Genomic DNA, 20,989 nt, shown 5'->3' with positions numbered 1-20,989 from the left:
TTTGCAGGTAAATTCCTGTCACCTTTGCCTCCATCTTCATCTCCCCTTCATACCAAGGGCCTTCAATACCACCAGGAGTTTGGTACTCATGATTCATACTGTCAGCAGGTGGTTTCTCCCCATAGAGGCTGAAATAGTTTGCAGCTGCCCGTTGCTTTATTGTGTCCTATGGGCTCTTCCTGCTTGCATTCATGTTCTGTGCTCATCAGCTGTAAGTAGATAAATGTCACTGCAGTCAAGGACTTGCTGCAACCCTCTTTACCACCAGATTGCTGAGGATGTGCCTCCAGCACTGGAAAGCACACATTCACTAGAGGTGCTCAATTAGGATATGTTTAAGGGCTGGTAGCTCGTATCTAGCTAGGCATATATAGCACTTTGTGCAGCTATTGACGAGAAGGAAAAGCAGCGTGCCTTCAAGGGAGGCCGGCATAACGGGTTATGTCAACAGCTGCAAAGTTGGCACTTCTGTCTTCAAGATTTATCCCCTTTTATTGGAAGACAGGGATGGTTAGGTAGCTATTTCATGGCAAGGCTAGCAGTGGGGGAGGCTGCTGGTTAGGGACTTTCTTCAGCATGAGCGACTGTAAATAGTTAAGGCTGACATACAGAAACTACAGCAGGAGGAAAGGATATGGTTTGCATCCCCAACCTGGGATAACCTTTGCAAGGAGAAGCAGATAAACAGAGTAATTCTTTAACCCAAAGTGGTTTCAACCACAGGCAGAACAGCCCAGCTCTCCTTGTTGGACCAGAGTGGATTCTGATCTCTCCTTCAGAGCTTGCTTGGTCACCTCTCTACCTGGGATGTGTGTATCACAGGTAACAGAGGAGGCTAGGGCAACACTTATGTGACTGGCTATCCACAAAGTGCTGGGGAGCTGAAGGAAATATCCCAGGCTACATAGATAAGCTATGAAGTGCTCAGTGAGTTTGCACATTATGCAGAGCTTGTGTTTAGATAAAGCGAGGATGGAGGGGCACGTGCTTTGTCCCATGTCCACCCCTGAACTAGGCAGCTGTTGGTAGAGGTCAGTTGATGCACAGAGGTGCCTTTCCATGACCATGTGCTGAGCTATGGGGGTTAAATGTCCCGTATGGGAGAGCCTAGTGATACGTGAATGTAATGTGTCGAGGCTCCTCTGCACTCACTGACTGCCCTGTCACAATGGGGGGACTGCAGCTGGTGGATGGTGGGGTAGTGACAGGCTGCAGGAACACGCTGCACATGGGAACGGTGGTTTCCTGCTTTCTGTCTTCATCAGGTCTATGGAAACAGCTGACATAGGACAGCTGACAGCTGCACTTGTCCATCCCAAATTGTGCCGATGTCTTCCTCATCACAGAAAATCCCAAAGACCTGGTCAGGATGGATCCGGCAGCAGCATCCCGCTCATCCTTTTTGTGATTAAAGCAGAGGAAGGAGGGATTTGAATCCACACAGTCTCCTGTTTTCCCCAGTGAGCCCAAGGGAATTGAGTTTGGGGAGATGGAAAGCTCTCTGGTTTGGAGGGAGTCTTTCCCCACTATGGCAGACTGTTCTCCAAGGAAAGGAGTCTGAACAGGACAGTGATGCTCATGAGCTGCATCTTCTGTGTCTTTTCTGGGCTCCCCTTCAACCATCCCATTCTTGCTTTCCAACTCTTTCTCAGGAGATAGTGTAGCTGATGATGTCTGCATCTCCTTTCTGACAGCATCATCCCCCACGCACACAGCGCTCCTTTGAGAGTCCAAAAGCTCTAAAGGGTCATGTCTTCTATTCTGAGTTGGGTTGGGTGATATTAGATCTGATCTCACCTGAACTGTGAGCCAGGAGAGTTGAGCTATAACCCCTGAACTGCTGCTGTTGTTTGCTAACAGCTGTGTTACATCTGGAAAACCCAATTCATTTTTATTGTACACTTCCCTTAAGGCCTCTGTGCTTATTGCTTGTCTGCTTTTGGCCTGTGACAAGGCACTGTCCCTCCTGTTCTCAGCACAGAAATCGAGGTTAGCTTTTCCTTCACCACATGGAACCAGGACAGACTCCTCACATCCCATTTGCCTCCAGACAGTGGGAAGCAGATCTTGCTCCTTGGCCACCCCATGGGGAGAAGCACTACAAGAGGAAGGAGGCAGAGTGCACTCATCAGCAGGGCAGACCATCTCCTGACCCTGGAATGGGGGGACATTGCCAGCTTTGTGCGTGGGTTCCATCACATCACACTCCCCTTCTGGTGCTGCCTGGGCTGGCTGATCTCTGGTGGTCACACAACTCTCATCACTTGGCCATTTCACTGTGGGGCTTTCCTTTATAGCACTGCTTTGCTCCTGGTGCACGGCTTCCTCTTGGAACAGTGAATTTGGGTGTACAGCATGTGCAGCACGAGAGAGCTGACCCACATCTACAGCAACATCCGCACTCTCCTCCCTATGGTCACCTTGCAAACGAACAGCTGAAATGGAAGAAACCACCAAGTCAGTCACTGACTTTATTTCCATGGTGTCAGGCTCCATTTCCATCACACCGGAGGATGACTTTGTGCCAGCAATGTCTGTTTGAGTCTGGGGGGCAGGCGTTCCCATTTCTGCATCCTTGTCTGAAGAAGATGGATCTGAGGACTGAGCAGGGAGTGCTGGGGTGGGTGGCCAGGAGCAGCAGCTCTGTGAGGAGCCTGGTAGAGCCAGTGGGAAAGTGACCTGTGAGGTGTAATTGGTTTTCAGAAAAGATCTCCTCTTCCTCAGGCTCTTGGAATACATCAGCTGCTTCTCCTCTCCGTATTTCTCTCTTGATATTGAGTTTTCTCCCAAGCTGTAACATCTCGGTTTCTGTAGGATGCAGTTATCTTCTGCGCTCTCCTGGGATGTCGCCTGGCAGCCTGCTGGCAAGGAAAGAACACGTAAGCCAGGAAATGGCCCCAAGCAGCAGAGTACACATACATCTCTCCCAGACGCCAAAAAGCTCTTTAAGTCCTTCAATTGCAGACAGAAGCATTTGGCAACAGAGCCTGCCTCCCAGGTGCCAAAGGAAAGCATCTCTTTGTGGTCATGGACCAACTTGGAATGAGCTCTGTCAAAAAAACAAAAATAAAGTGTTCTGACCCGTGGCTACAAATACTGAAGTCCAGGATTAGCTACAGATGTTCAAAGGTCCTGCAAAAAAAAAAACCTTGGGAAAACCCATAAACATGATGAACAGCTGGAAGATGATCCCTACCAGCAGGGTGATATGGCAGGTATGACCCCAACCCAAGAGGACAGAGAGGACAGTGGGTGGGTGAGGGTTTACCTGGCAGGGAACAGGGGGGGCTGAGCCTGTCGGCAGCATCATAGAACTCCTCCTCAGAGCTGGTGTCACCGAAGCCCAGGGGTGGCTCCAGAATGAGATCGCTCACTTCTGCCATCTGTTCTGCTCCCCACGGCACCTCATCATGGGCAGACTCATCTTTCCAAGGACTTCTGTTATGGTTGTGACTGATGCTGCTCCTCTCCACGCTGCCTGCAGGGGAAATGCTGCAGCACAGGCTGTAATAGTCCATGGAGTTTCTCTCAGACAGCTTGGTCCGCAGCACAGACACATCACTATCTACTCCTTTCTGCTCACAGGGGCTGTGCTTACACCCGTGTTTATCTGCTTCTGGTACCTGCAAGAAACAGAAGAAGTCTCTGGCTTCTGATCCGCCAGAGCCTCCTGCAGCACAAATGGGGAAGCTCTTGTCCAAGCTGTTCATCTCATGCACAGTAGGTGTGTAGAAGTGGAAAAACTCTGGCCTGGAGGAAGAGCAGGCTTCTAACTCATCTTCTTCCAGCGCATCCATTGAGTCACTCGAGCCACTCGTCTTAAACCCTCGGCTCTCTGTGTTGGCTGAATCAGAAGCATCAGATGTGCTGTCTGCATTGTCACCCCCATCACGCAGGTAATTCCCTATAGGCTGGGGCTCTGTGCTGTCCTTTTCCAGGCTCTGAAGCTCTCCCATCTTCTCCTCAGACACAGGATGGGTGCTGCTGTGTATGCCCAAGCAATGCTCAGAGGAGGAATCCATCTCCCAAGAGTCTTCAGAATCACTGCAGGTTCGAGATTCATACCCTGCGATTTAAACACATCTGTCAGCAGTCAGAAAAGGGTTACAAACTTGGCCCACACAGCACTGATTTGGAGCCAAGAGAGCTCTGCCCACGCTTGCTCATCAATAAAACCCTACAATAAATCAATAAATAATATAATAAACCTGCAGGGCCATAACCTGTGAGCACAGACCTGGTTCTGTCTGCCTGGTTTTACTGCAGAGCAGCAGCCAGGTAGCTTGCTGTCTGAAGTCTGTCTGCAACCCTTATGGGACCAAAGCTATCATGACAAAGGACAGCACTGCAAACAGATTGCCCATCTCCTGGTCAGAGCACAGCAGGGATTGCTCAGGAGTTTGGTAAAAGCACAGTTTCAATGTTCTGCAGATGTCACTAAACCATTCCCAGGAAGGAATAACACTGCTACCACTGGATGATCAACCCGCTTTCCTCCCCATTCTTTGGCACATTAACCTTCTTCGGCTGAGACACGGTGTAGTTGCTGTCTTTTCTCTCCCCAAGTAAATACGGAGACATTTGCATCCACAAACAGTCTGTAATAGCCAACGATGAGGCAGACAAGATCTTTCGCACTGTTTGATTCCAGCAGCAGAGTCAGCAGCTTTTATTGGGGGGAAGGAAAGGAGAGGGAGACAGAAAGCAATCACAATCTTAGAACAAACACGGCTTTTACCACCATTTGCCACACATTGAAAAGACATTTCCTCGCCCTCATACTGCTGCACAGCACTCTGTTTCTGTATGAGGAACATCAGCACAATAATATCATATTATTTAATAAAACAACAACAACAACAGACAGTCCCCCCCCCCCTTTTCCCCTGCCATGTGCTGTGAGCACACCACCCACCTTCAGGTCCTGCAGGTAGATTTTCACCATGCTCACTTTCTCTGACTCCTCCGTCATCTCCACCCTGCTGATGTTTGAGAACTCTGCCAGGCTGGTTATGATGCTGAGCTTACTATTGATTATCTGGCTCACCCCGTGCTTGGCACCCACCAGCAAGGCAACGTACGATTCCCTGTCCTGTAGCTGTAAAAGGGAGAGAGGTCAAACATTAAGATGGAACCAAAGCAGGAACACTTCCCATCCCCACCCCAATCAGCTCTGCTAGTCTTACATCAACAACCAATTCAGAAACATAACTAGGACTTTCTGCTTTGGATTAAGGTTTGCTATGGTTAAGATAAACCCTTGTTACAGCTCAGACACTAAGGAAAAGGCTTAGCAGTGTTTCTGGTACCCTGTCCATCCATTTACTGCCCCAGCACACTGCATGAGCGATGCACAGACAGCACGTCAACCCTCAGCAACACAGATTAACTGCACTCGTACCATCAGGGTGGCATTAAAGATCTTCCCACTGTACATCTTCAGGTCTCCCAGTATTTGCAAGTAGTTCAGGCGCACTTGGACCGCTGCAAGCATATGCTTCGTTTTGCAAGAGAAGAAATATTATTTAAGAAACACGATAGAAGAACAAAGTTTGCCAGGTAGACTGTAAGCTGGACAGTGCTCTTTTCATACAGCATTCAGTATCTGATCAGCACATCTAGTGCTTCAGATCTGAATAGGACAATACTACATTACAAGTTACCAACTGTACAAGCAAACCACATCAGAATAGATGATGGAAAGAGAAATTTGTGTGTGCTGCAGGGGAGCTTACAAAAGAGAATGAGAAAAGCAACTGGTCACACACTGAGGAGACCCAAAGAGGAAAGACATGCCCTCTTTGGTACTGAGAAATGCCATGCCATACACTCTACCTTCTGCCGAGGGTCCAGCAGGACCTGGTTCCGTTTCATGTGGTAGCTGATGGCTTTCTTTATATCCTTTCCTCTCATGTTTCGAAGCAAAGTTGGTGAGATGAAGTTTTCAATTCCCCAGTCTCTCCTGCCAGAAAAGATGGAATCACAGAACTCTTGGGGCAGGAATGTACCTTTAAGGGTCATTTAGTCCAACTCCTCTGTAGTGAAGTGGATCACATACAGCTGGAAATCATTTCCCTTTCTCCTACCACAGCTGGCCCTGCCGAAGAGTCTATCCCCTTCGTTCTTACAGTTCCCCATTAGATACTGATAGGATGGATATAAGGTGCCAGCTGTGCAAACTTGGTAATTATTCCCTTTCTAAACTACAGCATGCAAATCTTTTTGTATTGGCAGACACAGCCTTGGTAAGCAGGTTAAAGGCAGGGAGGCCCATGCAGTTACCTTGCCTTAAAACAAATGGCAAAACCAATTGACTGAGGTCTCCGTGGGTCAGAGATGGATTCCTGCTCAGAACTAAGCACTGGGCAAAAAACATGGCTGCTATTAACCGCCTACGAAATAACAGAGAAAATCTGGAACTTACTCGATGTATTTCAGAGAGACTTTCTGTGGCTGAGCACACGTGTAGATCCGTTCCTGTATCTGCAGGGCAGCCAGACGTAATGCCACACTGCATTTCATTTCCACAGCAAACCTCTCCTGCAGCACATCGCTGCAGCTCTGGAACAAACAGAGCTGAGTTAGCATGAAGGCTAAGAAGACAGAACGAGACCTTTGGGATTGTCATGGATTTATAGTGTTGTGGGCCAAGCAGAGGGAATCACCCAGCTCATTTCAGTCTCATTCTGTTAAGAAAACAAACTGATTTGGGAGTCTGATAAAAGTTCAGCCCTAATGATGATGCTCTACATTTCGTACTCATGTAACTAAACAGGCTGGAAGTACGCTTGAATGTAATAATTATTATTCCTGAATTATGGAACACCTCGATTTCACCTGCAGGTAGAGATATTCAAAAGCAACTGGGTCTTCCTGCAGCAGGTCTAAAGGGTCCTTTGGGACAAAGCAAATCCTGAAGAGGCATCGGCAGTCATGGGATTCTCTTTTCTGGACAACCTGCAATGGACAAACATCATCAGCCACAGTAACTGCTGGAGTCCCTCCATAATTACAGTGCTCAGCATCCAGCATGAGCTCAAAGAAATCATTCAGAGCCAATAGCAGGTGGAAGGCTGCAGATCAGCCTCTGTCCTTAGCAAGGAGATGCTGATTGTGTCTGTATTTCTATCTTTGATTCTTTTCCTGTTTTTTCCCTTCCCTCCTTGGTAGCCTCAAAATCATTTGGCAGCACGAGTTAATTGGCATCTAGTAATTGTAGCACACCCATGACAGGGGGTGTAACCACAAAGAAAAGGGCAAATTCATCTGCTTTTAAGTTCAGTCCTAAGATACAGCAGCACAAAGCAGACATTTGGGTCCTCATCATTATGTTAACACAGCATTAAAGTCCTTGGACTGTACATTAGCATATTTTATGATGAGCTAGATTTGCTCAGAAACAGAACCTACACAGACATACACCCCATTGACCACTGCTCACTGGTTCTGGTTGCCCCCATCTCCATACCTGCTCAATGAGCTCCTCCTCATGCAGCAGATGGATCTTTGATGCGTTGTACTGCTCCTCCAAGGTGAGGGCAAAGTGAGCGATGCTCCGGATGGAGAGCTTCTCCTTCAAGGTGAGAACAATATCCTGCAGAGGAAGAGCGTGCAGATGGACAAACAGAAGTTAAACACAGTTGTAGATGGCATGAATGCTGTCTGAGTGCAGACAGTTCTGACCAGCCTTGAGAAGAAGCCACGTGGGACAACACTGAAAGGAAAGCAGCCAAACCTAAGCCTGGTGGTGACCAGCTGTGTTATCCCAGCAGGGCAGCCAAGAAATAAAGGATTCCATCAGCCAGGCAGGACAGCGTTCAGAGATACCCACATCCACTGCTGCCAACCAGTGGGCAACAAAAGGAGCCACAGGAACTGCAGGGGAAGCATGGTAAGTGCAGAGGAATGGAGGATGATAGACTATTTTTTGTAGGGCAGAGGGACAAGGGAGAGAAATTCAGCTTGCTATGACAAAAGTGCTGCAAGAGGCAAAGCTTTAAGGTCTGACAGGCATCACATGCACTTCCTAGAGCTGTATGGCTTGGGCTGCCTCATGTCCAAAGCTTTTGCCTCACAGTCTGGAGCACCTTGTCACCTTCACTCCATGTATCTGCTGTGAAATATTCCAGCTTTATAAAACTCTCCAATACTTTCCAAAGAAGCTGCAAAGACCTGCTGAGAAAACCCTTTTAGACCCCAAGCAGTGGAAGAGCACAAGATGAACCCCTACTCCCTTCAGAACTCCTTCCACATTATATCACATTATAGAATATCCCTTTTGTCAGCTGTCTTGGTTCTGTTCCCTCCCAGCTTCTCGGTACACCCTCCACAGGCTCTTTGCTTTAATTCTGTATAACACTGCTTAGCAGCAACTACCAATACTGCTGTGTTACCGACATATCTTTTCCCCTAAAACCAAAACATAGCATTGTACCAGACACTCTGAAGAACAACAATTCTGTCGCAGTTTAAATGAGACACCCACCTTTAATCACACTTCACAAAGTTGTAGCGGTCTCACAGCCAAGCTCCTACAAGCAATGTGAAAATCTGCTACTAAGAAGAAAACTGAGAATCAAAGTAATGCTTCCCCTTTAGGAATGGCAAAGAAAATCCACCTTGATCAGCAGCAGCCAGCAATGCAATCGGCACCAGCTGGCCAGTGCAACCCAGAGGTTGTAAGTTACTCTACATGCATTATTGCAACTGGATTGAATAGAGGCAGTGAGAACAAAGACATGGAGCATCGTTACCTTTACAGTAGTGCTGGTCTCAAACCTGAAAGCTTTGGTCTGACCATTTTCCAAGTATACCTTGAGGACATTCGGCATACAAAGAAGAGAATTCCCCTGTGGAACAGAAGAAACAGCACTAATTAATCCTTGGACATCTGGCCTATTGGCACCAGGATACTCTTCCTGACACAGCACATCCTGATATAAACCACAGAATGGCTCGAGTTGAAAGAGATGTTTAAAGATCATCTAGTTCCATCTAGTTCTTTGGCAGCAGTATTCAAGTCAGATCCAATCAATTGGGCCTTGTCTGCAGGCTCTGAATTCATTCTGAAAGCTTCTGCTATCACTGAAGCCTGTATCCCGGTCTTGTTTTGTCTGGTTTGTGGTTGATTTACTCCAGGTTTACAAATAGGCCCACATCTTCTAGTAGTACACTGATGCTGACCTCATGATCCCAAGGGACCCTGCTCTTACGTATCATTCAGCTATATGGAAGCTTGCACTGAGTTCACAGCATAAAATGGAGGCTGGATAGCATTGAGACTCATCAACAATTTATGCTCCCAATCCTGGGTTTCAGGTTTCAGCTGCTCCTTCCAGTTGTCACAGAGATCATTTAGCAATGCTCCATTAAGATCACTTAATGAAACAGGAGTATTTGCAGGCTTTTTTTTTTCAGGGCCATAATGTCTTTTTTTTGCTTGCCTTAATACATCTCTCCTTCAATAGGAGGGTAGTTCTTTGTCACACAAGCAGAACAGCCCTTGTCTGTGGTGAATACTGTAAGCAATTCCCTATGGCGATGCCAGCACTTCCCCCCATCACCCAGGAGCCCACAAACCCAGATGGGACCAGATGATGGGATGCATCCCCACCCCCATCCCCATCCCCATCCCCATCCCCATCCCCATCCCCATCCCCATCCCCATCCCCATCCCATCCCCATCCCATCCCATCCCCATCCCCATCCCCATCCCATTCCCTCATCCCCATCCCCATCCCCATCCCATCTCCATCCCCATCCCCATCCCCATCCCATTTTCCCCAAACCCCATCCCCATCCCCATCCCCATATCCATCCCAGCACATCATTGCCAAAGGACATCACCCATTTCTTCCCAGTACACGATGCAGCTGATCCCCACTGACCTGTGAGTGCCCATTCACCAGCACCTCCTCTGCAAAACGCACTTTCACGGGGTTTGTTTTCAGCCTTGCCCTCTTCTCCTCGGTGAGAAACGATGACTTTGGCCCACCCTGAAAACAAATAACAGCACTCTGTTGGCAGCTCAGCCTGATGAAGAGCAAATGGCTCACAGTGGGGATCAGCTTTTCCCTGCTTTGTAGCTCAGCTTTTACACGTACTGAAATCTATGTTGGCACACGCACTGTGCTAGCAGTACATCTCTGCTGGTAATGCTTATACAATAGGAGCAGGCAACCTGCACTAAAGGTTTATACTGAAATTTGGCTTCTCTTCACAAGGCAGGACCAACACCAGGGTCCCAGCTTTAATAGAGCCCAGAACAGGGAGCAGAGCTGGAAGAGAAGCCACTTACCGATGTGCAACGAATGACAGTGAGGAGGAGCTCATCACCAGCATCCCTGTAACAGAGGGATGCAGTCAGTCAGGGTCATCATATGCCTTTGTAACCCATGGAAGAAGTGGCTCCCCACATCTCCCCTCCTGTATTCATCCCCTTGTCTGCACAACACGGGCAGGACCATACCTGATGATGTCAGCCACCCGTTCAATAGACATGTCCTCCACCATGGTAGAGTTAATCCGGAGCAGTTGGTCACCTGGCAGCAGCTTCCCATCCGCAGTGCTCCCTGTGGGCAACCAGCCTGTTATCAGTCACACACCATCAGAGCTTATAGGATGTTCTCCTCTTCCCACCCAGCACCCAATTGCTGCAGCAACTCCTTCTGGGTGGCAGAATAAAAAGGGAATGGGCTTGGGGCTCTGTTGCCAGCCTTGCCAATAGGGTGTAAAGCAGATGTTTTTGTGTATCCATTTAAAAATAGAGTCACTGTTCTTGATGCTAAACTGCCAAAACGGCTTAAAAACAGAGTTAAGCCCCAGCCTTTTGTAACTGGAAGCACTGATCTGCTTTACCTAGGCAGAACTTGGGATGGACTGCCTGTAGCTAGTGGTGATCCTCTCCTTGGTACAGCATTTTAAGTCCAGGCAGCCTTTTCAGCAGTATGACCTCAGTGTAAGAGCTCTAAGCACTGTAAGATTAGACAGAACTATTTCTTGGCATTTCAGATTCAACACCAAGCTCTTTCGCTTGGCTTTTAAGCGTCTCACGTCCTTCAGGCTCAGCTGAGTCTGAGTGCAGCCAATACACTGATGTTGAAGTTGCCATGGCTTCAGTTTTCAGAATGAGACCAATGTCCAAACACTTTGCATGCCACAGACACGCAGGATTTTCCCCCTCAGTGCTCACGTGCTAACCAGAGGTGGGAAGGTGTCAAAAGGGCTGGGACATCTCAGGTCTCTCACCCCCCTGTAAGGACAGGACAGTGGTGCCTACCTGCAGTGACAGATGCGATTGTAAGAGGAAGGTCTGGACAAATCTCGAAGCCGTAGTGATGGAGGACCAAGTCTTTGTACACTGTGACAGTGAGTTTGACACGGCTGATAGCCTGGGCACCGCCATCGCTGCTGACGTCTGTCACAGACACTCTGCCACTGCGAGACAAGAAATGATATCATCAGAAAACACCCTGCCAAAGGGGCTCAGAGTCCACAGACCCCTGAATTCCAATGGGCTGCAGTAATGCACAGAGAGGTCAGAACATATTTACCTGGATGCACCATCCCGGGAGCGATGAAGCCATTTTGCTACCATCTGCTCTATCCTGCATGCTTTGCGTGTCTGGATTAAGTTAGTCTCCAAGTCTTCCATTTATCTGAAAGCGACAGAAACCACAGGAAAACAGAATGACCAAAAATTGAGTTGTTTGGAATCACCAACTCAAAGCACCTTTTCCAGATGGATAATTGGGAAATAATCACAAGCGAGCAGTTCTGCAGGCAGGAAGACGTATAGACATATGTATGACATATCAAACCAAGGCTTGAGCAGTCATCACTTACGCTTAGCATCCCTTTTTCAGTCTCAGTATTTCACCTTTTCTGTCTGTCAGCTCCCTAGACACCATGACACATAACTAACAGCGTGGCTGGCACACTCTCTGAATGTTCATTGTAAGGAGCACTTCATCCTTTTGAGTTCTTTAGAATTCCCCTTAGAAATATGGACAAAGTCCACATGGGTGTTCCTGGAGCACCCACACCAGAGCAGCACTGATGGAGTTTCAGAATTGATTTGTATTTCTGTACCTTAAAAAGAATGCAGCTGACCTTCACGGAGGCAATAAGAACACCCTTGATAAATGATCCCAGATACATCTGTACGAGGCAAATGAAGAATAATTCAATTGTTTTGTTTGTTTTGTTTCATATTTACTGGAATTTGGGGGCTAAATGTATCATGAATTTGTTCTGGCTACAGGGAACAAGCAGCTATGACACACATTGCTTTGATAATATGTGTATTTATGGTGGATGCAGTGCAACGACTCTGCTTTCTTCTTTGCAGCAGATACTTCAGTACCCACAAAGCAGACGACTGGAACTTGCCTTACCACACCAACTGCCAGCTCTGCTGATGTTGCCAATGCAGAATGAAGTCAGACTTGGCAGGTAAGACCCAATTATTCCACCTCATTTTCTGCGGGGTTAAAGAGCATGTCCAGCTATGCAGGAATTAATGCAGTATTCCTACTGCATGTGAATTCACTGAGGGAGGAAAGGCCCTTAAGTCTTCCTCCTCCTCCTCCCAGGCACTCTGAAGCAATGATTATAAGTAGAGACAACCATGAAAGCAACCAGCTCAGGAAGCTAAGCTCCACCTAACGCTGCACAACCCACACAGAAAGCCTTGATATGTGCACAGGACTGGCCATGGGAGATACCTGTAATCCCTGACAGTGTCCAAACTTCAGCTCTTGTGGTCGGAAAGGCTCTTGCAGGTGGATTTCAGTACCAGCAAAGCTAATGATCCATCCTCAGACTGCAGTTCAGATGAAATGGGGCTGGTTCTTGCAGAGGCTCCGACTCATCAGACATGCTATTCCCCAGCGACCAGCTGTCTGTGCTGATCTAAGAAGCAGACAGTGGAGCAGCAGTGCTCTCTTTTGCAATGCATCCTACCTCCCTGGCTTGGAGAACAGCACTGAGAAACACTCAAGCTCACACTCAGAAAGCCCCAGTTTTTTTCCAGTGGTTTTCAGAGGCCAAAAGGATTCTGCTCAGGCACTCATTGAAGTTGTCACCAGCTAATGAACACTCCTAACTATGGGGAGAGGACATTGTGGGATCCCTCAGCCAGGAGAGGACTCTCCACCCTGGACAGCATCACAAGGTGCAGAACCAGTCTATGATTCTATGTACTAGATGTGATCAGGGGACAAAGCAGGACCAGGATCAAACCTTCCCACCAGATCCTAACAAAGCCTGTGCCAGGAGGATGATACCAGAGACTCCTCCAGGACCACGCTGCCATCATCATTTCATGTCACTGTTAACAGCTTTCCGCAATCACACAGACCTTGCCAGATGTCACTAACAGGATTTAGATTATCCTCTGCATTCCTTGTGTCAGCTGCTTGTCTGATCACCCCTGGCTATAATCGGTTTGGTGCTGCAGAACAGCCTGACTTCCAGCAAGGACTCTCTGCAGCTGAGCTGATGTCCCCTCTGTGCCACTGCTGAACATTTCAGCTGCTCCATGACAGGGAGACTCAGTGAGGACCTACAAAACGAAAAGCTTGAGGGACACATGGGACACACCATCACGTCCTATACAGTCCCTTGTAGAGTCTATGGTTCTAATGCTGTGGGCTCAGAGGATGGGCCAGCATCTGAAGATGCTGCTCTCTTGCTGCCTTTCCTTGCATACTCCCAATATCTGAGCACTGTGTCATTGCCAGCTGTTAGCTTTCTTTCTGAAGTCATGTGCAAGCTTAAGAACTTTCTGCAGACCTAGCAGGCTTCACATCTGAACTAGTTTTAGAAGACAAGATTGTGGAATTACGCATAGACTTCAGGCAGTGGATAATAATCCTATTGGCAAGTGCCCTAGGGGAGAGGTAAAAGCTTCATGGTCCATTACACACAAAAGGAAGAAAATTATGAAGATAATGTGCAAGGAGAAGAAGGAGAAAGTGCAATGCCTTTCCTCTGAATAGCCTCCACTTCAAAAACTAGATTTGTGTGGAAGCATTAAGATTTTCATCCCTTCAGTTGTATTTCTCTGGAATATTCCCCTCTAGTTTCCTAACTTAGCTCTAAAGTAACTTTCTTTTCAGCACAATGCACTCAGATCCCCAGCCCCTGTATACTCAACAGCACTCAATCAGGCAGCTATCACAAGCAATGCTTTCTTTCCACTTGCAATTTGTACAACAGGGGGGGAAAAACTAAACCATTCAGTACAGAACACTGCATCCATCACCTGCATGTTAAAGCCACCCTGACTTTGTCTCCCTCAACCTCCTGTGAAATTTTCCTCCTCATATTTTCCCATTCTGGTTAAAAAGATGGTATTATCAATTCAGTTCTACGACTTGAGACTTTTTTGGGGGGGTGAGAAGCATCTGTAGCTTCCTCCTATGCAAAGAAAAATGATCTCACAGTGTTTGGTGCAAGGCTAAGTCAAGCTACACTCAGCGAGAGGATGTCTATTCAAGGACCTCAGCATTCAAGGTCGCCAGCGCTTCATCATCAGGCGTAACAGGAGAAGCCAGTTACTAATCCCAGTAGTATCTCAGAATCATTAAGGTTGGAGAAGGGCTTCTAAGGTCCGACCCAAACCCATCCCCACAATACCCATCTCATAACCACCTCCATGGGGCGGAGGTCCACTCCTTCCCTTATCACCCCATTCCATTGCCCGACCTCTCCTTCGGAGAAGAAATACCCAATACCCAACCTGAAAGATGGATATTAGCAAAGGCTTTTTCTAGCTCGGCTTTCAAGGAATAACCAAGTCAAAGCGAAGGCGGCTGCGATGTATCCTACAACATATATCCGAACCCATCGCTTCCGATTGCCCCGACGGCCGCGCTGCTCCGCATCCCCCGCTCTACCCTCTCCTCCCTCCGCCTTTCCCGTAGGGCTGCCGGCTCCCCGGGCATCCCTCGGACCGGGTCCATCCCCGTTACCTTCCGTAGATAGCCGGGCTCTGAACTGCGACGGCAGCGGGGCAGGGGCAGCTCCGCTGTCCGGTGGGGAGGGCGGAGCCGGGGCGGCGCCCGCACATCATCATCATCATCCCGCAGCTCCAAGCCTTCGTTCTGTCTGCTGTCCGCTCATCTCCACCGTCTGTTGGGGTTATTGCAACAACTGGACAGTGAAATAACCGAGCAAACAGCTGGAACAGCCTTGTGTTAAGCACTCCAGAGTTAAGCCTCCCCACTGCTCACCAACCCACCTTCAGTTTGCATACACACTGGCACACCTGAGCCCATGTCACACCCATACACTCACTCCCATAACAAACAGAGAGCCCAGGAAAACAGAAGTGGAGCTCAGAAAGGAGGTAGGACAAGCTGTGCTGACAGAGCACAGCATACAAGCATCTGACCAGCACAGAACAACACAATTATCAAGGTTGGAAAACAAAAACTAGAAGATCATCCAGTCCAACCATCACCAACACTTCCCAGTTCAATCATATCCCTCAACATGCAAACTAATTGTGCACTGCAGCACTACAGAGATGGGGACACAGGAACACACACACACAGTGGGGTCAGCAGTTCCTACCCTCCTCTGACACCAGTCCTTGATGTAAAAAAATGTCCTGTTCTCTATTTAAACTCCTTTGCTTCTGTCTGCAGCCCTTTATTTAGCACCGGGTTGGGCAGGAAGAGTTGCCTATTGAAAGGTATTGATTTTTTTCTGTTTTGTGCCTTTCTGGTTTTGCTTTTTCATACTCCCTAATTAGCTGGAGCATTTCTGCACTGCAGTTCCTTCTGCCTTTACCTCTGATGCTCTTTATGCTTCTAGCCCAGGAGCTGCCCTTCTCCTAGATCAACACCCAGAGAAACTGTGATTATTTTTCACTTCTGCTGATGTAAAAGCTTACCTTGGCACCATTCACAGTCAGTACTGTTTTGTGATTCACCAAACTTCACCAAACACCGAACTTCACAAAAACAAACAAAGATTTGGGCCTGCCATTAAATAACATTAAACAGTGCCCTAGAACAAGTTTTGCATCAACTGCTGACTCATGCAGCTTTCCTAGACAGCTCACATCACACCCCTATTCTAACCAGTACTGATGGGTAGCTCCATAGGAACTCCTTGAGTTTTCTTCTCAACAAAGAAAGCACAGCTTTGTCCTTCAGCCCTCTGAGTGTGAGCGGGCACATTGCTGCCCAGCCCCATTCTATAATGATGCTTGGTCCTCCAAGCCCTTATTTAAGGAAACAATTTCAGATCACTCAGTGAGGAATACACAAGTGGACTCCTTAACAGCACTACTCAGATTGATGCTGCTGTAGAATCAGTTCAGGTATCTTTTATCCCCCCTATGTTATGCCCTCAGTTTACATAATACCCACAGCGTCCTGTGGGTTTGAGCACTGCTTTATTTATTGTTACTTGGTCTGAAAAAAGAAAATACCTCTCCCAGTTTTGACGTCAGCGATGGAAGCAGCTCTCCCCAGCAGCACTATGCTGAATGCACTCCTGCTGGAGGATGTACGCAGTCTCCTCCTTTGTCCTTAACAGAGGTCACTACAATAGGGTTTCTAAAGTCTCTGTTTCTCCATTTAAGCTCTTTAGCGTTCTGCTTCCCCTTCAGATTAGCTGCTCAGTTGACAGCTCTGCTACAGCAGCATTAAAAGGAGTCATTCTGTTTCCAGTTTGGATTTTGTCTTTCAGTTAAGCTATCTGTGCTGAGACATCTTCCTCCTTATACAGCCACCAAAAGAGTCCTGCTAGACAGATGTGTTTGGCACTGCTGACTCTCCTGGACCTGCAAAACCAACATGAGCTGCAATTCAGACCAGACCTTCTGGTTGGAATTAGTTGAGTGGATCAGACTTCAGGTCTGGTCAAGTGAGAAGCAGAGCTCCAACCATGTGTACTCAGATGCCTTTCTGACAGACTTTGTCTCTTCAGTGAGATGGGGATGATTTTATGCACTGCAGAACTGAAGAGAGAGACTGAATGCAGGGAAAGCTGTGCTCCCTCTGGATGTCTGTTAACATAGATGGGGGTGGTTGGACTTCTGTGAGCACCAGTGTTGCTGCACAGATGTCCCAGGCACTGTGTACTGGGATTTATTCACGTACCATTGGAGTAGACAAACTGTCTGGAAACTTGCAGAATTCCTACATAAAAGCCCTTGTCCTTTTTGGTGGGGCCTTGGTGGGCCCAAGGTTACAGATTCAGACTGGAGAGCAGATAAGAAAGGAAGTTATCCAGTAGTGTCTATCTGAAAGAACAAACAAACAAACAAAACAGCTTGTGCAGTGACTTGGCTGACCAAGCTCCCAAGGTGACACACTGCCAGGGCCGTCCTATCTATCTGGGAAGGTCTACTCAAGCATTATCCTACCCTTGATAACACTGATGACTTTTGTCACCATGCCCAGGGGTGTCCCCACACCTTTGGGGACAGAGAGGTGGAGGGAGAAGGGGAAGGGTGTATACAACCTGCTTATGGCTGTTTGCCTTAATCTTGGTTATTTATTCCACATTCATGTGCCCCTTACTCCTCACTCTCTGCCCCTGCTCTGTGTGGGTTACCTCCATGGGATGCTCTGCTTCCTTGGCTGACCTTGAGTTGGCTTCCCACAGCTCTTCAAGCCCTGCTCCAACATGAGTCTGTAACCACAGAACCAATATTTGATGTCAGTGTTTGCAATTCTTAGTGAGCTCTAAAAGCGTTATCAGAGATTTATGATGTAATTTTACTCTCCCCGTGCTTCCACTTTGAAAGCAGCTGTTCATAAGTGGACATACCACCAAAAGTGATGAGGTGTATGAGGTGAGCTGTGAAGTGAGAGACAGTTCTCTCTGGTAAGATAGGGCTTGTAAAAGTAAGGTATGTATGAGGGCTGTTCCTTCAGTTCGAATTGGCAGATGCATTCTTTGTTGTTTTCAGGCTGGCTTGGTGAAACCCAGGAAACATATCTTTGCACAGTCACACTGACTGTGTGGAGCCCATAGAGACAGATTATAGAGGGGCAAACTGAAATGTATTGGCTAGATGGAGAAATTCTTTTTGTTTGCACAAAGGCAAACGCAGCCATTAGTGTACATATCTGTATTGATTCTTCTGATGGGGTGAAAGGGTCGACACGGTAGGTAGCACCAAGGCTCCAGCATTATCTACTTCACTTCCCTCCTGTGCTTCTGCAAGACTTCCCCTGTGCCTCAAAAATCCCTCTGGTATGCACTGGTGATAAACATCCTGATCTGATTCCAGCAGTGGAGGCTTCTGGTACTTCTCTAATTTGTTGGTATATGTTCAAGCAGCTTGTTTGTACCTGTGTCCAATCCTAGAGCCAAAGAAATTCCCAAGGTGGAAGAGATCTCAGTGTGGCATTCCAGTACTTAGAGAGTGCCTACAGGAAAGAGGAGGAGGAAGTGTAATGAGAGGACAAGAACAATAAACCAGTGGGATGTGTGACCTCATTCTTAGGAAGCCAAGGCATCAGTCTGGTTCAATAGCACTGTTGCAATTCTGGGTGAGTTCCCAAGTCGCCCATTGGAGACTATTGGTGCAATTTTGCTTCTGTTGCACTTGGTTCTTTCAAATTAGTTGTCCACAAATATCATACATAGCACTGAAAAGCAATAATGTGAACAAGGTGGGATTGCAAAGCAAGGGCTATTTCTCTCTGGTAAGAGAGGTCTTGTAAAAGTCTGTCAAAGAGAGCTGATCCATTTTTTTGAGTTGAATATATAACTTGATAGCCCCCAAGTTTCCCTCAGCAACCTCATCACTGCCAGCCTGAGCTATCAGGAAGGGACAATGATAAGAGGAGTGATCCAGACCAGGAAGTTTCCTGATGTCCCTGACCAAAGCCCCAGAGCTGCAGCACACTTCCCTACTAGAAGGGTGCAGCCAACACACTGGGCCCTTTATTTCCCTCAGAAGAGAGTCACTTGCAAGTCAAATGATGAGGTCTCCTTTTTTGACCCCTAACAGGGGCTATTCCCATCTCTAAGACTTGCATCACAGTCATGAAAATCTGCTGTGTTTAAAATCCCATTAATCGTTCACAGATTACAGCAGTGCAGCCTTGCTCATGCTTTACCTTGCATAAAAGCAATATCCATGAGGCTCTAATGGAATGGCAAACTAGCACAGACCTGCAGGATAACACACAGCCAACCCTTTCTGCTTTTATTTCTGAGTCTTGTCTACACATGTGAGAAACTACATTATTTAGAAACTAGAAAAATACATAATCATCTTGCTCATCTTTCTCATTTTCCTTTGTTTTTCTTCAATACAGACTGATACCGAAGTTGGAGGGTGTAAGCCTTAGAAAGCCAGGGAAATATTACCAAAGAACCTCTACTTTGGTCGTCAGCAGAAATAAGTCAGTACCAGAGTAGTTTGTGATGTGACAGAACTGCTCTCCCATTTATTTAAAATCAAACTCCCTCTGCACTGGATTCAATAACAACATAATTTTACAGACAGGTTCGGTAACATTGATAGCCACAGCACGCCGCAGTTTAGAGGTAGGTGCACAACAAAGCGACTTGTTAGCACTTCAAACTTCATGAGAAAAGATGAACAATTTTTTACAGGAGGACCAGAAACGTTCCATTGTAACACTACTGATGCTGCGGAGTGCTCTGTGAGTACCTGCACAGAGAACACACACCTGCCCCACATCCCCCACCACGTTATCACTCGAACACGCCTACATGGCTATTTTAAAGAACATTTAGGATCGGATGCCTGCCTCTGGAACGACGTTGAGCTAATGATGAAAGGAAAGCAGTTCGTGTTTTCAGAAGCCGAGTGTTCCGTGCAGCTCGCGGAGCCCTCACACGCTGTCCAGCTTCTTCAGGATGAAGGGAGCTGAAAAGAGAGCAACACAATGTCAGTGTCTGGTGGTGAACACGGAGAATGGCTTGGGCAATGCAGGTGTCCGGCCGGGCCTAGCTCTAGGCCTAGCTCCAGGCCTAGCTCGGTGCCTAGGTCTGGGCCTAGCTCCAGGCCTAGCTCTGGGTCTAGCTCTAGGCCTAACTCCGGGCCTAGCTCTAGGCCTAACTCCGGGCCTATCTCTGGGCCTAAGTCGGCCTAACTCCAAGCCTAGCTCCGGGCCTAGCTCTAGACCTAACTCCGGGCCTAACTGTGGGCCTAGCTCCGGGCCTAACTCTGTGCCTAGCTCCGGGCCTAACTCTAGGCCTAGCTCCGGGCCTAACTCTAGGCCTAGCTCCGGGCCTAACTCTAGGCCTAGCTCCGGGCCTAACTCTAGCCTAGCTAAGCTCCGGGCCTAACTCTAGGCCTAGCTCCGGGCCTAACTCTAGGCCTAGCTCGCGGCCTAAACTCTAGGCCTAGCTCCGGGCCTAACTCTAGGCCTAGCTCCGGGCCTAACTCTAGGACTAGCTCCGGGCCTAACTCTAGGCCTAGCTCCGGGCCTAACTCTGGGCCTAGCTCCGGGCCTAACTCTGGGCCTAGCTCCGGGCCTAACTGTGGGCCTAGTTCCGGGCCTAGCTCCGGCCTAACTCTGGGCCTAACTTTGGGCTTAGCTCCAGGCCTAACTCCGGGCCTAACTCTGGGCCTAGCTCCGGGCCTAGCTCTGGGCCTAGCTCTAGTCCCAGCTCTAGACCTAACTCCGGGCCTAGCTCCGGGCCTAGCTCTAGGCCTAGATCCAGGCCTAGCTCCGGGCCTAGCTCTAGGCCTAGATCCAGGCCTAGCTCCGGGCGCAGCCCCTCAGGCCGCAGCCCCATCCCCGCACACTCACTGATCCGCAGCAGCGCCACGTAGATGAAGAAGTTACGGACGGAGGTAAGAACGTCTCGCCGCATCTTTCTCCTCATCTCCTCCGGGTCCATCTTAGGCCCCAGCCCCTCGATACGGAACATGCTGCTCCACACACCGCCGCACCGCGCCGGTCACCGAGCGGGGCCGGGAGCGGAGGAAGGGAAATACGAGTGGCTGACGACACTAAGCTGCGACGGAAGGGACGTCACA

At 48.2% G+C, this 20,989-nt stretch overlaps 2 protein-coding genes and 1 long non-coding RNA gene across 3 annotated transcripts; 1 reads left to right on the top strand and 2 right to left on the bottom strand.

Moving 5' to 3' along the window:
* Positions 1-13: 13 nt before the first annotated feature.
* FRMPD1 (FERM and PDZ domain containing 1) lies at positions 14-14,930 on the bottom strand. Its single transcript, XM_015850070.2, has 16 exons — positions 12,726-14,930; positions 11,553-11,657; positions 11,279-11,436; positions 10,469-10,571; positions 10,298-10,343; positions 9,888-9,995; positions 8,754-8,849; positions 7,469-7,594; positions 6,838-6,957; positions 6,425-6,561; positions 5,836-5,962; positions 5,402-5,497; positions 4,916-5,098; positions 4,519-4,666; positions 3,269-4,066; positions 14-2,861 (listed from the first exon to the last, which is right to left on the bottom strand). Exons 2-16 carry the CDS (start codon positions 11,651-11,653, stop codon positions 1,108-1,110), a joined length of 4,101 nt encoding a protein of 1,366 aa, XP_015705556.1. The 5' UTR covers positions 11,654-11,657; positions 12,726-14,930; the 3' UTR covers positions 14-1,107.
* On the top strand, positions 12,307-19,580 carry LOC116652476. Its single transcript, XR_004305521.1, has 2 exons — positions 12,307-12,453; positions 12,594-19,580. It is a non-coding gene; the product is annotated as an uncharacterized LOC116652476 (long non-coding RNA).
* On the bottom strand, positions 19,396-20,984 carry TOMM5 (translocase of outer mitochondrial membrane 5). Its single transcript, XM_015850076.2, has 2 exons — positions 20,760-20,984; positions 19,396-19,870 (listed from the first exon to the last, which is right to left on the bottom strand). The coding sequence occupies exons 1-2, from the start codon at positions 20,878-20,880 to the stop codon at positions 19,836-19,838; spliced, it is 156 nt and encodes a 51-aa protein (XP_015705562.1). The 5' UTR covers positions 20,881-20,984; the 3' UTR covers positions 19,396-19,835.
* Positions 20,985-20,989: the final 5 nt, after the last annotated feature.

Source organism: Coturnix japonica, chromosome Z (assembly GCF_001577835.2).
Source record: "Coturnix japonica isolate 7356 chromosome Z, Coturnix japonica 2.1, whole genome shotgun sequence".
NCBI classification, from domain to species: Eukaryota; Metazoa; Chordata; class Aves; order Galliformes; family Phasianidae; genus Coturnix; species Coturnix japonica.
Note: the sequence above shows the minus strand (reverse complement) of the source record. Positions and strands in the feature narration are given on the sequence as shown.